The sequence below is a fragment of the Lytechinus variegatus genome, chromosome 4, assembly GCF_018143015.1.
Source record: "Lytechinus variegatus isolate NC3 chromosome 4, Lvar_3.0, whole genome shotgun sequence".
NCBI classification, from domain to species: domain Eukaryota; kingdom Metazoa; phylum Echinodermata; class Echinoidea; order Temnopleuroida; family Toxopneustidae; genus Lytechinus; species Lytechinus variegatus.
In genome coordinates this window covers 17,732,411-17,751,355 of record NC_054743.1, presented here as the reverse complement: position 1 = coordinate 17,751,355, position 18,945 = coordinate 17,732,411, and the positions used below count along the sequence as shown (strand labels likewise).

At 37.1% G+C, this 18,945-nt stretch overlaps 1 protein-coding gene across 3 annotated transcripts; it reads left to right on the top strand.

Moving 5' to 3' along the window:
• The first annotated feature begins 5,832 nt into the window (after nucleotides 1-5,832).
• On the top strand, nucleotides 5,833-18,712 carry LOC121413530 (organic solute transporter subunit alpha-like). Of its 3 annotated transcripts, none has more exons than XM_041606371.1 (8): nucleotides 5,833-6,229; nucleotides 10,980-12,006; nucleotides 13,253-13,413; nucleotides 15,138-15,211; nucleotides 15,918-16,076; nucleotides 16,587-16,698; nucleotides 17,311-17,563; nucleotides 18,236-18,712. In XM_041606371.1, exons 2-8 carry the CDS (start codon nucleotides 11,871-11,873, stop codon nucleotides 18,496-18,498), a joined length of 1,158 nt encoding a protein of 385 aa, XP_041462305.1. In that variant the 5' UTR covers nucleotides 5,833-6,229; nucleotides 10,980-11,870; the 3' UTR covers nucleotides 18,499-18,712. The 3 variants fall into 3 exon arrangements, with proteins under 3 accessions (XP_041462305.1, XP_041462304.1, XP_041462306.1); XM_041606370.1 differs by having other exon boundaries at nucleotides 5,833-6,277; XM_041606372.1 differs by lacking the exon at nucleotides 5,833-6,229 and adding an exon at nucleotides 9,157-9,249.
• Nucleotides 18,713-18,945: the final 233 nt, after the last annotated feature.

Genomic DNA, 18,945 nt, shown 5'->3' with positions numbered 1-18,945 from the left:
ACGATTCAAAGTTCATATTACCAATGCATATTTTCTTAACCTAGGGCTACCTGAATGTATGTATGTAACCTGTATACTGAAAATACAATGGCTTTCATAAAGCGCAAGCTATGAAAATTGCTAAAATAATGTACAGTATTGAATAAGACAGGGCGACATTCCTTTAAAAAATCATTGAGTTCTCTTCTATTTCTATTTTCAACAAACATTCATGACATTAATAATACCATCACATTGAAACGAAATAATTGCTCTCGAATGGATAGATTTGTTTATATTTTGTTTCATTTGAGTTCGTTTATCAAGAAGACACTTACTTAGCACAAATATTATTTTTTTAATAAAATATTTTACAAATATCATGACAGACCTATAACGATATTAAAGTCATTAACGATACTCTAATTAACATGATTTATAAGAATTGGTAAAAATTGACATGTTATGTAAGGGCTCATTTTATTGTACAAAGGCCTATGTGAAAATTCCATCTCATATAGAGGTTTACTTTTTCAGTTTGCATGTTAAGTAAAACCTCTTTTATACAAATCAAAGTTGAACGTAAATGTTATTTTCAAAATGTGACGATGTTAGATTTCATTTTGCAATACGAATAAGCATTATAGAAATCCTTAATCCTATAGACCTACTTACCAATCTGTCTTGTCTGTTGTCTGTTTTCCTTTTCCACCAAACTGTTAGACCTCCAATTAACACTGTTCAGTCTTATAAGTACCTGCGTCCACGTAAATACATGGTATTGTAATTAAGCAAAGTTTACAAAGCAAAAGAAGCAAACTAGGGTCGTAAAGGTCCCCGATGAAGATTGGTATTTCTTGGACTTTGTCCTACTCCAACCTGAACGAGATAAACTTTAATCATGTAGATGGCGATGTCTATCTATACGTCGTCCGAAAAGCAAGCCTTGGAGAAGAATAATAGTTAATTTACCTAACTGTCAGCACGTGTCACTGACGAGCATATTCAGTTCAAATTTCGAACAATATCTAACCATCGATTGAAAAATGTAAATGGTAAATGAAAGGGACGTGCGGAAATAAGGTGTCGGGATAAATGCGCGCGCCGGGCATTTATAAACGAACGCCCGACGAACCATCAACGGGAGTTTATTACGAAGTAAACATTGTCATGATTCTCATATTTTTCTTTTGGAATGAATATAAATACAATCGAATGTTTGAAGAATAATTTCTTATTTAACCTCCCACATACACATTCATTAGAATATCAGTTAATTGATCGTACTAAAGATGCTGAAGGAGAAATCCACTCGGATTCAACTTGGTTTTGACATTGTTTTAAATTGAGCACCTCCTGGTGGGTGTTTCATAAAGCTGTCCGTATTAAGTTAAGAGCGACTTTAAGAACGACTGGTGATCCTTTCTTGTGGAAGATGACACAATCATGGGCGATGGTCAAGTGCGTAAGAAAGGTTCACCAGTCGTTCTTAAAGTCGCTCTTAACTTGAGAGCAGCTTTATGAAACGCCCCCCTGTTTTTTTTTTTTTTTTTTTGGGGGGGGGGTAACATGAGGATATAAATAATATATATTTCAAATTTCATTACTTTTTTTCAAATACGATTCGCCCCTAAATAGTGGTCAATCGAACACTGGACTGAAATAAAAGTCATTTTATACTATAAGTAAATCTTCAAGATTTTATTCTTATATTACCAGAGTTGACTGCTATCCATAGCCGAATTAATTTATTTTGAATCCTTGTATTTAGAGTGTATTGTGAGATAAAAGAAAATCAACTGCTTGCTGTTTTTTTTTAACAAATCATCAACGAAAAGTGTGCACGTTACCTTTGGCTTGGTCAACACAAGATGACTCATGAACTGGAAATAAGTACACATAAATACACGTCATAATAAATGTCAGGTTCAAACATGAGGTAAACTTTGGTCCCCTTTAAATGAGATTTATTCACACAATGGCATGATGACTTTATTTCCAGCGCAGGGTATGGAGTGCTGCTGGTTGAGATGTACTATAGTGGTGATCGATGTGTGTATGATTTAATTTGGCTTTTAACTTTATAATGTTCATGACAACACATCTGTAAACTTACAGGAATTGAGTATGAGTAACGGAACAAAAGCATTTACGAGTATCAAGACCCATCTTCTGTAGATGCTAAATATAAAGTGATTCCAGCCCATATATTTTACACATGAGATAATCAGTGAATATAATTTTTTTTAAAAGTCAGAATGATGAAGAACCAGATTTTTCTTCTATCATTGTGTGTTCATTTGGTGTATCATAAAAAGCTATACATATTTTTTTCGGAACCATCTATACCATGATATTTTTTGGTTAATCTTGATTAAATGTTGCAAAGACCCAGTGCATGCTTTTTAGTAATTCAATCACAGCTCTACCCAGGAACGTCTTTCTTAATAATATTTTAATCGATATTGTCGATTCAACGAAATTTCTTGGTCTATATATAGATAACAAATTTTCATGGAAGCCGCACATTACGTATTTATCAAAACTTTTATCTAGAAATGTTGGCGTCATAAACAAACTAAAAACTTTTTTGCCTCCAAACGTTTTATCAAATTTGTATAATACCCTTATTCTTTCTTACTTAAATTATGGGATATTAGCTTGGGGCAGTTCCTCTAGAAATCAGTTGGATAGACTACTACTTACACAGAAAAGAATAATGAGAATCATTTGTCATAAACACAGATTAGCTCACTCAGATCAATTGTTCTTCTCCAATAAAGTTTTAAAAATACAGGATTTGTACTCTCTTCGCCTGGGCTGCTTTATGTTTCAGTTAAACCAAGGAGAGCTGCCAACTTCCTTAAGTTTACTGTTTTTAAGAAACGAGATTTTGCACAGCTACCCCACCAGATTATCGTCATCTTTCCATCTTCCGAAGCTCAGAACTTTTTACAAACAGAAGACTATTGTTTATACTGGTCCCCATTTTTGGAATTCTCTAGATGAATCTTTAAAACTGACACCAAGCTTATTTTCGTTCAAACATAAGCTTAAGACTACACTGATAAATAACTATAATGTTACACTATGATTTTCCTGCAGGAGGCTGTTCATTGTCCCATGTTTGTGCTTGAGTTGTTCTGATGTACTTGTCCCGTTTAGTGTAGTCTTGTATCGTCCCGTCTAGTTTGTATCTTTTTATACCATTTTCATTAATTAATGATACTGTAATATTATTTTGGGGAACCTGAATTACAAGCTCCGCTTTCCAAGGTTTCCCCCACAATATACAGCTAGCATTTAAGTTAAAACTGAACTTTCTAAAATTCAATTATACATTATATCTGTGTACTGGACCTTTGTGAACTATTTCAATATTTCTAATTGTTAATTTATTCTATACTCACATTTCTGTTGTAAAATAATTATCTTTGCTGTTATTGTGGAAATAAACGAAATGAAATGAAAATGAATCTTGATTACAAAATAAATGACGTGGAGATACCGGGGTGCATACACTAATCTTGCAAATTAGCAATCTACATGATCTAAGTTAAAATTATGAACGAAATGGAAATTTGGACAAAAATGTAGATATTATGTTTTTTATCATTATGAATTAATCACCACAAACGAGTCAATTGCAAATCATTTTATGACACAATACGATGGACTTTAATCTCTTCGTTTTTATTAAACAAAACTGGTCAAATTCGATTGATCAAAATGTCATTTTTTCATTCTCATAAGTTCGTTGATGGTTGACTTTGCAGTTGGATCATTTTTTTATTTTGACCTCAGATGGCGCTTTTCAGATATTGCTTGTATATGTCCTCTTACCTGTTCATCATTTCACTCGATCCATCTCGCTCCCTCTCCTTAAACTTTTCGCCCCTCCAATGATATAGCATGCTGATGTACTCTTTCTGCTTTGATATTTTTCTTTTGAAAGGAACTAGAAAAAATCGGGCATAATAATGGAGTCACTTTTGTGAATAGTTTTAATCTTTAGTGGTAAAAGACAGGAACATTATTTAAAAAAATCCACCCATCCAGATCACGGAACGGGGGGGGGGGTCACCTTTCGATGAAATCACCAGAGCTGCTTTGTTATACCCGCTTCCATAAACGCGTGAATTTACAATTTTCTAAAAATTATAATTTCCTTTCATATTTCTGAGTGAACTTATGTAAATCATCGAGGATCATTACTTCACACGAAAATCCGAACTGATGGAGAAACCGATATCACAAATAAATGAAATCACTCAAAAATTTATATCATTGCCGTTATACACATTTTTTTACTTAAACAAACATAAACAGGCGTATATATATATATGACTCTTCTAATTTTGTTTTTTTTTTCCCTTTAATTCGGTTTGAAGTAGCAATAATAACGATTCCAATATCAAGTGCCCCCATCTTCCATACAGTGGTGCAAAACTCTTTGTATCCCTTTCTCTGACTGAAAATAATGAAACAGAAGATTTCCATAGATAATTATTATCACGATGATGACATGTCTTTCAGACCGAGCAAACTTCCCTCCTTTATGACGTTGCCATGGTTACTATAAACTAAAATCACAAGGCCTATAAATATATATATATTTAAGATTGACGTATCACGGGATCACACGTAGGGAAATGAGAAAACATGAAGTCAGCACTGAGAGAGAGAGAGAGAGAGAGAGAGGGAGGGGGGGGGCGAGAGGAGGGAGAGAGACAGAGAGAATGGGAGAGGGGGAGGGGGAAGGGAGAGAGGATTAAAGAAGTAATTAGTGGAGGGGCTAAATGGCAGAGGAGAGCGGATTGTCGACATTAATAATAATAATAGGCATTAATAGCGCCATTTATCTAGAAATATTCTATTCCGAGGCGCGTTGTTATTATTATATTTACCCATGCTTTAGCTCGAGCTGCCTTTCAGCGCTCATGCATTCAATGAATTAATCCTGCCGGGTACCCATTCACCTCACCTGGGTGGAGTGTAGCACAATGTGGATGAATTTCTTGCTGAAGGAAATTACGCCATGGCTGGGATTCGAACCCACGACCCTCTGTTTCAAAATCAGAAGACTTTAATATCCACTGGGCCACAACGCTCCACATTATATAAGGATATGGGAAAAAAAAAGAGAGATGGAAAAGTTTGACGTCATCATTTTCACTCATAACTTTCCCTTGGGAGATCGGGATGAGGGGGGGTATAGGAGCCTGTTGAGACGGAAGGGAGGTGTATTATCCAGGATGCACAAAGGAGACTGAAACGCATAGCATATCATTGTACACTCCACATCCCTTATTGATAATATCCCGTCGCCGACAATGATAGCCGATCCCGCCTAACCGTTTCTGTCATATTTTTACCCATAATCACTCGTCAGCCAAGGAGAAGAGATATAATCCAATTTTAGACGTTCTCTTTTGCTGTTTTATTAAACATTTCCAATGACCCGTTCACCCTCTATAAATCGTGTCACTTCGCTGGAGATGATATGACACTAGTCTTGGCATCGTTGAGATAAGAATATTTCGGTCGCCCCCAATATCATTCACTAGCAAACCAAAAACATCTATAAACACTGGGATAAACACTCGAATTATATTCAGACTCGAAGGAAGTAATAATAAGGGATACGGAACTTGTTTTCAAAAACACATACACTCATGCAGCAGCAAGTAATAGGCGATACTCTTTACACAATATCTTCTTTCTAACTTGTGTTTGAATAAAGACTTTGACTGCCATACTTTGTCTAATGTCTATTATTTTTTCTTCCTTCAGCAAATATTGACAAGAGCCCGCTCCCGGTGAATGAAATTTAAGTGCATTGAAGAGGACCGCCGATCTTGACACAGGTTTTATACAGAATAAAACGCTCAACAGAACCGTTCGGTGGTTCACGAAGTGCACGTCGAGAAGTCTTCACAGAGTACTCCGTAGGTGGCTTTTTGCTCACAGAAATTATTCTGGTCAATATTATTGTTTTACATTCACGTGGAGAATAGAGCCTTGAAAGGCATTCTGACATTGTCATAATTCATATCTGACATTTCTGTAAAAATAGCGAGATGAACTTTGATGTTGCATTTTGAGGAGAGTTGTAGTAAAGGAAGTTGTTTTAATGTCAAGGCATCCGCATACACCATCAACAGGAGAAAGTAGGGAACCTAAGAGGAAGCTTTGAAAACTGTTCGGGATTATAGGATGGCTGCAGAATGTCAACATTGTGTATCTCATGGTAAGTGTACAATAAGATGTTGGACAATCTACTATAGTTTTGCTCAAAGTGAGTATATTTAGATATTATAATTTATTGACTCATAATGTGACATGCATCGGTAAAATATCAATTATCTCAAAATTATCGATGCACATAATATAATAAAGATATCTATCATGTATAAGTCATACAACCGGCTGAACATGAATGTCGTCTTTTAATGATTGGCGTTAGATAGGTATGCGATAAGTTTCCTGCTACTTTGTTGTCTTGAATTGGTTATTCTGGATGTTACAACTGTTAGAAGGATCCATGCACGTAACTATCTAGCCCGAAAATCCAGAAATAAAAAGATTCATCAAAGTTGCTGCTCATAATGCTTGAAATCAATGACGAATCACTTAACCATTCAAGTGGCACCAATAGATTTAATTTGTTGTGAGTGGTATGTTGAAGTTTAGGAACAAGATACATGAAATATGAAACGTTCCAATTCATTTTAATTTCCCCATGATATAAATAATGCCAAATATGATCACGATGCTTTGTATTGGTGAAAACTTGAAACTTGGTGTTGGTTAGTTTTACTAAAAAATATTCGTTCAAAATAACGATTTCGATGAATAGATGAAAGCAACAATAATGTGATCCATATTTCTACAGTAATATTACCTAGATTGGCATATAACACCTGGACAACCAAAACACAACGAAAGAAAAGTCTTTAAAAATGGTGTTTATATCGGGAGAAACTTCTTATTTCGGTAAAACCAATAAACGAATTGCACTACTTTATATTCACTATTTAATTCAAGCATAAAAGACATGCTAGACAATAATTGCACCTCGTAAGTGCATGTGGCGTAGCCGGGAAAAGGAGAGAAGGGGGGGGGGTGTCGGTAAAAATTATTAATTGCCCATAGGTATATACGATGGAAGCTCATAACTAACCAATATTCTGCTTACTTATCGATTACTAAGTAAACCAATCTCATCAATTCTATTTAAGGGTTTCCTGTTTTGCCCTTGCCCCAACCCCTCTCATAGTAGGCCTGTAAGTCGCTTGATAGTGATCATGAGTGATGTATTCATCAGTTGGTTGACTTTGAACATGTTTTACCTGCGAACGTGAATTCAATATGCTGATAACATGTGTAATTTGCAACGGGACAGTTAAAAAGCAAGTAAATTAGAAAGATTATTGTTTGATAATAACAAACCAATGTGCTTTGCATTGCTGATCACACTATAAACATGTTTGTTGAAACAACGATGAATAGGACTGAGGCTAAAGTCCATACATTTACCCAAATTATGACTAATGGAAGCTGACATGTAGTCTCCGAATGTTGGCAGTGGCTGATCCAGGGATCGGGGGGGGGGGGGCTTGTTCCTCTAAGGGGTAAATAAAATATTTCTTTAAAAAGTCAATAGGAAAGTGTGTTCTTTATTTTTTTGTGAATGGAGTGATGGCCTATTTCGAAAATTTGCTGATATTTGAACCCTTTTTTTTTTGGGGGGGGGGCATTTTTTTACTTACAGCTACTCCTTAGCATGGCATTGATGGCTCAGATAGAAATGTGGGATAACCTTGAAATACATTTAAAAAATTATAATCGTTATAATGAATTTCAACTACCCTGTCAATAATCATGATCTTTGACTTACAATGAATCAAAATATGATGTCATAATAATAGCGATGAAACACAGCAAAAACTGTGGTGTTAACCGGTGTACATAGAGGACCACACCAGTTATTTTACACCGGTGTTAAATTGGTGGTGTTAGTTTTACACCTATAGGTGTTATTACAACACCTATGGTTGTTACATTTACACTCTTTGGTGTTATGTTCAATCTCTAGGGTGCTATTTTAACACCTCAGGGTGTGGTCCTCTATTAACACCAATTGGTGTCAGTTTTAACACCAAAGTTTTTACAGTGAACAATTACATTTGATAACAGCATGGACCATGATACAAAAATCCCTTTGGATAATTAAAAAAAAACTTCGTCATTGACTTTGGGCATGATAAGTTATTCTACTTTCATCTTGTGATCTTATTTAACGAGACTGTTGCAGAAACACCAAATCCTTTCTAAATTATATCGTCAATTATAATTGTCCTACCTGTCTACTACAGAGGCGGAGGCGGAGCAGCAAAAAGATTTGGGGCAGGGTGATGATGATGGCTTTATTTTCTTTCTAAATGAACCAAAATAGAGGTACGACAGGTAAATTACCGATCGATTTGGTCTACATCCGCGTTGTCTACTTTCCATTTGGTCTAACCCCACAGGATCTAATTCAAGTTCAGCTACGTTCATTTAACCATAACTTGCGACTTCTTCAGATCATTGGCGTACAGTTGGGAGAGGGGGCCTTGGGGCGCTTGCCCCCACTCAGATTTTTCACGACCCGGCAAGCAAAGAGAGAGAGAGAGAAAGAGAAGGGTGAAATATAAAATTTTCTGAATATCAAAATATCACACACAACTGGATTTTTGTAATAAAAATGCTGATTTTTTCTCTCTCGCTTCGCTCGCCTATCTAGCCCCTTAATTTTTTGGCTCATTACGCCACTGCTTATACTATCAGGAATTAGAAACATATATAACAACAGTATGTAACGACTGATGGCTAATTGGACATTGAAGTTTGAACCTATCACCCCCCCCCCCCTTTCTCTTTCGCTCACTCTCCCCACCTCCCGCCCACTTCACACATTCAACCATTCACGGCATTGGTTTTGATGAATGTCTGCTCGTATTTTTCGGCACCCATGATCAGTGTGACCAAGGAGATATCACTGATATCTCCTTGGTGTGAGATCATTGACTCGGACGTTTGGTCTCTCTCTCAATCTGCTTCATTTGAGAATGTGATATTTATGGATTACGGAATGTTGATTTGGTTTCAAAACCTTGGATAAAAAGGCTACTGGAATTTTTTTCATTTTTTATGATATCTATAAGTGTATAATGGCTGTGATCGACGCGTTGATTTGACAGGACGAATGATATTTCTGTTTGGATGGTAAGTATATACAGGGAGACATTATATAGGCCTAATTTTAAACAGGCATAAATTTATTTAGAAACATTTTCGTCATTTTTATGAAAGGTTGGCGATGTAAGGGATTGCTCATAATGTTTATATCACATAATATGCACACATTATGCACAATCACGAGAAGCAGAAGCAAAAAGAATAGAAAGAGGAAGGAGATGAAGGATGGTGAGAAGGGGGAGGAGGAGAAGTCAAGAAGAAGAGGCATAGTAAATAATTAAGAAAAAGATAATAAAAGAAGCAGAATGATAAGAGGACTGAGGAGGAGAAAGGAGAAGAGAGAGACCGAGGAAGATTTACAATCGAAAATTAGGTTTTAAAATTTCGGTGGGCGGGTGCGCCTTCTGTCAAAAGCTGCCTCTATGGGCCTACGACGATGAATAAGAGTTGATGGAAGGATAAAAGGAATATATTAAATAGAATGAAAAATGAATTAATGAAGATAAGCAAACGATGTTTTCTGTCGCATTAACATTATTCTACAATAAAAACGTTATATGTTTACATTCGTAATGTTTGATGTCGCCATCAATGAAAATCACTATACGGTAGACAGTGCTATCTCTATCCAAACTAATCCAAATCTAATCCTTGTGATTATAGATTATGGTCATTCAAACTCAAAACCCGTTGAAGATAAATAACGCTTTCGACCGTGCATGGGTTTCAGTCCTTCTTGAACTGTTTTCCCGTAAAATGTACACCACCACCACCATGAATAGTTCTCTAATGCTTTCTTACATTACATTACGAAACTGCAACAATGGTGTCAAAAGTCATTAATCTATTTCATGTGGTGTATAGCCATGATTTACCACTTAAAGTACTAGGTAGTGAGTTCGACCACTTCGGCCACAAAATTTTTTATTTATCTTAAAAACATTGATCAAACAATGGTCAGAGTAGTCTGACCAATGTATTGGCGAATGTCCAGTTCAACTCCACTCCATTATACGCATGGTTTAAACAATATCTGGAACGCAAAATAAAGACCTGATAGTTTCAGAAGGGGTTTCATTGCTGACTTTGCTGTCAGTTATGGCCCAGTGGATTAGTCTTCTGACTTTGTAACAGTTGGTCGTGGGTTCGAATCCCAGCCATGGCGTAATTTCCTTCAGCAAGAAATTTATCCACATTGTGCTGCACTCAACCCAGGTGAGGTGAATGGGTTTAGTGCAGCACAATGTGGATTAATTCCTTGAATGCAAGAGCGCTGAAAGGCAGCTCGAGCTAAAGCCGGGGTAATAATAATAATAACAATTAACGCACCTCGGAATAGAATATTTCTAGATATGAAGACAAATCGCAGCGAATACCCAAAATTATTCATCGTGCATGATTTTGCTGCTACTCGTGCGGAGTTGTCCATCGTGGGTATCTTATCATGAACTTGAGATTATGATAATTCTGCAATTAAGGTAACACTTTGAAATTGATTGATTGATGGATTGAAATTGATATCTACGAATCTTGTGACTAATCATTGCACAATAGATTGATTGGTCGGTGTATTTTTTTTTTACTGGGTCTCAAAACATTAAGTGAATTAGGTGTTCGCCCTAGTATAGTGTTAGAGTTGATGCCAGCCTTTGTGATATTCATCACGTCGTTTGTATAAAACTACCCTGACTAGTTTCCCGATAGCTTCATTGACTTTAATATATATGTTTATTTTCTTTTATGATCTCTTATTCCAGATTCTATGCAAATGCAGTATAGGAACGAGTGAGCCGATATTAATCTAGATCCTTGAATGGTTCTCCAGTGTGAACCCAAGTGTGAAGGAGAAGAAAGGAAGACCTGTGAAACCATGGAGGTCTTCAGCTGTGTTTCTTGAAACCTTCCCTGAAGAGAAACATTTTGGTGTAACGTGATCAGATCTGCATTATCAAGTCACAAGTTATTGCAAAAGCTACTCGATTGCATAGTCCTTTATTTGGCCATGCAGGACCACTATGTAAGCTAATGAGAGGAACGTTTGGACAGTAAGTTCCGTTATTTTTTAAGAGGTGTATACAGGAAGAGTTAGCTACAGAAAAGGATCAAAAAGTTGTGTTGCAAGGTTTTGTAACTTCATCCTATGTTATTTTCATGGGACATAAAAGAATGAACGTCTTTATATTTTCAACTTGTTGGAGACAGCATAATAACAGCAGAATAATCTACGAATATAGTCTTTCTTTATTCTGCAAGCGAGTGTTTTTTTTTTACTATATATGTATTTTTTTCTTTGTGCAATCTGTGAAATAAAATTCAAGTAGAACACTAAAAACATTCATTATCCTTCTGATTTAAGTGATTGCAATTTGGAACACCGCCTGTACTGCAACGACTTATCCATTAGCAATGGACTCTGGAATGGACTTCGGATTAAGCTATTCCAAGAAGTTCCACGATGTGTTTCGTTTTGGATGAAACAGAATATTATTGTTAGAGTTCACAATACAATCGCCTCGTTTCCATCTTAGAACATCAGATGAAAGAACCATTCTCTCACTTTGAAACTGTATACTTTCGTATATACCCAACGGATTTCCAACACAAATATCTACATAATTCTATACACTGGTACGGAGATCAAATTGAAAATGGCGAATGAATCGTCGATACACGATGTTGGGTACTCGGAGTATGTCGATACGAACTGGACATCGAGCGACAACTCATCGACAGGATCGGGGAGTTGTTCGGTTGAGGTCAGCTCAGCGAGGGAAGAAATGGAAGGTAATTCCTTGACATTTTGTTCTTTGTAACCGATTGGTATCATTATTGTTGGTACAAATTCTTGACCAATCTAAAAGTAGATATAATGATAGGGGGGGGGGGGCACGAAGAATGTTTTTAACTGGACGAAGTTGGATGAAATATTATACAGGTCAAGTGTTGCAATAACAGATTATTTTCGTTTTTATCGAATTTTCTGCCGGGAGATTTTACTTCCCTAGTCATTCAAGCTATTACAATATACACCATAAAAGTCGGTAAATACATCGTCTATATCTTTCGAGGAAATATAGGGAAATACTACAAAATATACTTTGTTAATATTATGCAGCATTGCCCATGTGTTTCCCAAACACATTCTAGCATTTTCCTGTACACCATAATGATATCTCCCAGCATTTACAAATTCATCCCAGAATTTGCCACCTTGGTGAGAAATACCCAAGTTTCCCAGGAAATTATCAACGCTGTTTGTAACATACATCGTACCATGGACCTAGGTCCATGATCGTACGTAACAAAAGACTACAGTTTTTATAGCATCTTTACAATAATATAACCCCTGTATTTTTCTTGGCATGGTGGCTTGCCTTATAATGTTATTCTTTCCTTAAAGTGGTCGAAATTCTTTCAAATCCGATTCAATCTTTAGACTTGTTATTGTTCCCTTTTAGCCCTTTTGTTCGTCGTAAGAAATGAAACCAATGCCCTTTAGATCCCCGTAAACGTGTATATTCTCATAATTTATCGGCATTTTCGAGGTTTTTGCCGAATCTCGGCAAACTTCATTTCGCTTTGGATGATGTATTTTTTGTCTGTTGACCATGTAAATGGATTTGCTAATCCCCAAACCAGACTTGCCCAATTATCACCACTCTCTCTTGATATGAAAAAGTCTCGCCTCTTATACTTGCGAGCTTGCTGATGTGAAAACTAGAATATGAAACTCGTCACTCTTATCATGATTTCGTCAACCTGAACTTCTTATAAGAGGGACTTGAGATCGAATCAACTCCGCGTTGTTCATTAGTTTTCTTCCGCAAAAAACATTCACATTGTCCCGCTCTTAACCCAGGTGAAGCAGCACGAATCCCTACGATTGCCCGATCGTGCCGATTGGACGGTATAGAATCAAAAGTCATCGGCGTACAATCCTCGGTATAATCACGTTAGCTTATCATTAATCATGCGTAGTTCAGTGACTATTATCTTACATTTTCATTCATTTTCTTCCATCTTTAACCAGTTCTACGATCTGTAAGGTGGGGTATCGCCGTACTTGTAACCCTCACTGTACTATGTAGTGCTACTATCGGCATGTTTCTACACTCCTGGATGAAGATCAGAAGACATGTACCTTACGGAAATAGAAGAATATTTCTTGTTCGTCTATTTGGACTTTTCCCGGTAAGAATTGACACTTGTACAGGAATCAAAGTCTTTATCCATCGAAAATGACACAAAACGGGGGCAGCAGAACAGTTTTGTAAGTGTTTTGAAAGGATGGGGAGCTGAATAAAAATTCCACAGTAATGGTCAATTTCACGTTTTTGTTCAAGTTTGTTGAATTAGGGAGGGGTGCCCCCCCCCCCCCTCCCACGACCCCCGTTTCCACGCCCCTGTATAAAGATCCGTACGCAAGTGGCTCGAGTAGGTATGCTAAAAATATCTACAAAGCATGAAATTACCCTTTTAAGCCAGCACTTTGCGTTTGGTAAAGTCTTTTTTTCAACCAACCTGTTACTGACTTAAAATGTCTTTCCTGAGAGTGCAATCATTTCAGAGATGAACATGATGAATGAGAACTGTTGGCTACTACATGTGTATGGAAAAAAGTAATTATATTTACAACTTCACGTACTTGATTTACTGAGTAATGCCATGGTGTACCGTTTAGATCGTGATATATCATCATCAAAGGCACTGACAACATTAACAAGTTCAAAGTCCTAACTAAATTCTTATCAGATACGTGTTTGATATCAGGGTGGATGGTATATAATTTATGATTAATACTGGTTTTTTCTTGAAATTGATATTAAGCAGGTTAATAAGGGTCAACGGAATATGCTGTGATAATCATATACCTTACCAATGATATTCCCCTCCTTTTTTTATATGAAATTGAACGTGAATATCTAAACATTTTGAATAGTTGGAGATGGAAAGATTCCTGTAACATATGTGGCAAATGGCTGTTTCCGACCTAATTTAAACCCCCCTCCATTGATCATCAGTGTTTGTATCTTAACTGGCCACATAAATGCATAAATGACATGAGACTTTCGTATACACAACTGTATTGACTGAATATGGACATTTTTTGTACTCACCATACTGCAGTTTGATAATAATTGGATATACAGTAAATAATAAGGAAGGAGAAGAAGAAAACGAAAAAGAAGAAGAAGAAACAGAAGAAGAAGAAGGAGGAGGAGAAGAAGAGTACAATGGGAAGAGGGACAAGAATAGAAAGCGAACGGAACGACGTATATCAAAACAGAGAGATAAAAGGAACAAAATTTAGGAAATATAAGTACATGTAGAAGAAACTTTGAAAGACGGAGAAGAAAACTATATAACTCCATTCAAATTTCGAATTTAGCACTTCGCAGCAGCGGAATTTCTCATATCGTTGATATAAGAATGAAGAAAGAAACCCCCACTGGTCTACTCTATTAAAAGCACTGAAGTAAAATATTGCAGGTGCAGTTCTAAATTTGTTGCTTTCTCGATGTATAATATAGATTATCGAATTATCTGTACTCTAAAAATTCCAAGGATTGGTTTATTGGTATCATCTTGAATGAACTTATGCTAATATCTAACTTGCATTAAGAATATATGTCATTTCTTGTAATTATCATTTAAAAAATCGTTAAAAATCCTTAGGACCTATGCTGTTTGCTCGAGTGTGCTTACTGAATTGGAAGATTAAAACGATTTCTCATTTCAAGAATTCTGAATTGTCCCCTCACAGCAATGAATATTAACAGAATTTGAAAACCACTTAATAAGTCATATAAATCAAATTGGAGCAGTTGTCATAAAACGTCACAAACCTTTCTTGCCTCTTCCTCCATCTATCATGTCTATCGTTCTCTGTATTCTTTTCTCGTATCTTATTAAAGGTCTTTTCAGGAACATCTTTAGCTGGATTTTATGTCCCCAAGGCATCGCTTATTGCAAACTGGGGAGCAAGTTTGTAAGTACATGATTTCAATGAATTTTTTTCTTTCAAAATCCCCGAACATGACGAAAGATTATTTTAATAAACTGAAAGTACGAGACTATAGCATGTGTTTGTCTCATTTTTCGGTGTTTCATTATTTTGTAATATTATATTATCCCATTTAAGACATTACGCACGGGCTACGTAAGCTCGCACACCACTGTATTTTTAGTTCTGTCAGTCTGCAACAGTGGGCATACGAAAATTGAGATATAAATTTGTTTCGCTTCATAACTGTTGTCTGTGGTGTTCAAGTTGATACTTAGAGGAAAGATTAGAACTTAGGATATTTTTGCCAGTTATACTGAACTGAATAAACTTAAAGTCTGATTTTTCCACTAATACTACTGCCGCCGCGTGCACCATCACCTTCACCACCACTTATCTTACTGTTATTACTACAACTGCCACCATCACGACGACCACCACCACCCCAACCACTACAACTCACTGCCACCATCACGACGACCACCACCGCCCCAACCACTACAACTCACCACCACCACCATAACTCATCACCTCCACCACAGCTCACCACCACCACAACTCATTACCATCACCACCTCTACCACAACCTCCACCACCACAGCTCATCACCATCACCACCACCTCAACCACTCACCACCACCACCACTAAAATATCTCATCTTTCCCATTCTTGTCTCAATATATTTCACAGATATCTTTCGACGACGCTTTATACTTTCGTTCTCCTGATCGTTGACTACTACGGTGGGGTTGAGCCAATGGAGCATCACATTGAAGGTGTCAAAGTGTCCCTCTCAGCCCCACCCCTCACATGCTGCTGTCCATGCTTGCCAAAGATTAATTTCACCATGTAAGTTAGCTGTCCAAAGAGATTGACAATTTCTTTCACTTTTTTCATTCAATTTAAACAAGCAAAAAAATATATATGAATCATTCACACTTTTATAAATAAATCTATATTTTCCTGACTTTGGCATGTTTAGTTATGCATCCCGAAAATACAAATACTAATTACAATTCGATTTTATTTCAAGCAAGAAAGTATAATCGAAACAATTGTACAATTTCAATCAATTATATAAATGAACATTAACATGTTAAGTATAAAGAAATTTACAATCAGAATACATGTATTTTAGGTACATTATTTATAATACATACGACAATAAAGTTGTATATTCATTATGCGGAATGACCAAACAGCAATCCTCGATGTACAAAAAAAGCAACCTCTTTTCATATAAACGAAGCACCGACTCATTGTTTTTAATGATTAAATTTTTAATATGAAGAGTATACAGTATCAATTATGTCGTATATAATCATATTAAAGTGTATTTGGGGTTCGAATCTGATACAGGACGAACTTTCATCGATTAAGACGACTAGTCTTACAGACCGCTTACATCAGACCTCTTTGTGTATTCATCGGTGCTGTGTTGTGGGCAGACGGTATCTATAAACCATCCATAGTAAGTACAACCGGGAGCGGTACGGTGCTGGGGGTAAAGGCGATCACCCCCTACTCCATGTCGTAAAAAATAAGAAACAAAGAGTGAATAGAAAATGAAAAAAATGGGCAAGAAAAAAAACGGAGAGAATAAAAATAATGTTTTATTCGTTTAACTCAGTCTGTATCCTATTATTTCAAATTATTGTTAAAAATAAAATGATTCCCGTGTCGAATACCCTTGGCGCCGCCTCAGATTGAGATGAATGGCCCTATGAATTCCCACAAAGCACACTATAATACTAGTAATGAATTTTAAAAATAAATGTCTGTCACTTGCTTTGAAAATAAACCCTATGCCCGTTTCTGCTACAATTACAATACTGTAAAGAACATTTTGCAATATATCTTTGAAGAAATGATACAAATATTGTAGGAAAAGGATAGAAGTATTTTGACCTGAAAACAGCAGGCTATTTCGTCTATCTGTCTTTAGCCCTTCCATTACATTATGCCGCTTAATCGGCTTCACTTATATCTGTTCCCTATTTTTGCCCCTTACCCTCTCCCTCCATCTTCTTTTCCGGGTTTTTTCCTGCCTCCCCCCTCTATATCTCCAATCCTCCCCATCCAGATCGAGGCCGACTCGGCCTTCGTCTACCTCAGCAGTATCAGTCTCGTATCGTCCCTAGTCGCTGTCTACGGTCTCTCCGTCATCTACAACGCCACTCACACCACACTCCAGCACTTCATGATCTCCATCAAGTTTACAACCATCAAGAGCGTGCTCATCATTACCAACGGTCAGAACCTCCTCATCGCCATCCTCATCGCTACTGATGTCATCCCGTGCGTGGGACCCCTCGACTCGGCCGTCAGGGGAGAACGTAAGTTGATGATGTTTGTCGGTAGTAAAGAGCTTTCGCAATCGCGACGCAGAGCGAAGTTAAGAACATATGTATTCAAAATGCCCGTCCAATGACAATGAACAGCTGAGAGGTCTTTGTCGCTAATTGGTTAACCGGAAGAGCAATTTCGGCCTACGTTTCGGAGCTGACAAAATATTGCAAATACATGCATACTGCTTGTTCAGAGTCCAGGACGAAATTGCTGATTTGATTCAACAATTTTCGACAAAGACTCCTTGGTTGGTCATTGTCATGAAGTTAATTTCGTTTGCTATGTCCTTGAAAGCGTTATGCGTTGCGCTGTGAAAACCCCCTATTACCTCGCTACATAATTTATATTTAAGTCACAATGGGCTTCATTAATCAGATATGAAGAGATGGGGGGTGACTGACTGTGCCAGTGATTTTTAGAATAGCGAAAAGTATATTCTCCCATGTATTGTATTGATAATAATGTCGATATAAAGAGGTTTGATAGGGATCTCTTTTTCCCCTGTCACTTGATGTCCCTTTATTTCACTATTTCACTATTACAGTCCAATTCCACGCGTATGTCCCCAAAATTCTTTGTACACAACTCATCTTTCCTACTTTCTCTTCTAATCACAAAACCAACTTTTCAGTCGAACTTCATCTTCTCTTTTAACACAGTTCTCTACAACATGCTCGTGGTGTTCGAGATGTTCCTCTTGACATTCAGCTTTAAACTCTACTACTGGCGATGGATGGTCAAACACGAGTACGGTCACCGGTTCGCATCGGCATCGGTCGGCGACTTCGCTGACCTCGGTGAAAACGCTCCCATGAACATCACCCACGACCGCATCAACGACCTCCAGGAAAAATCGAGCGCCAACGGGTCCCTGTCAAATATCTCGAAGACGGGTTCGTTTAAGAGCGAGACCGTAGTTTGATCGAGTGGAGTCTATTGGACACGATCGGATTTGCCTGCGATTGGTTTGCGACTGATATACGATTGAGTGACAATTGAATCAAACGACGGTAACGAGTCTCGTTCATGACCTCGCGATGTAACAACAATTTTAAGTGTTAACATCATGCCAATACTATTGTCTGATTGGCTGGAAGTTGGATTGAGCCTACGACCCAATGGGTTATGGTAATTCTTTAATTGACATTGACATGAAGATGCTTTTGATTGCCCTCCCGAGTCACGTCTGGTCTAAAATGATTTAATATAAGGTCATTTCTTATTTTTCTCGAATCGTAAGCAGTAAGATCCAAGTGGATCACAGTTTTGCAGGTTTTTACCTTTTAAGCCTGTCCCATCGGTTGTATTCCTGAAACGGTTAGAACACTAAAGCATGGTAAATTACCAAATCGTCTCATTGCCAACTCGT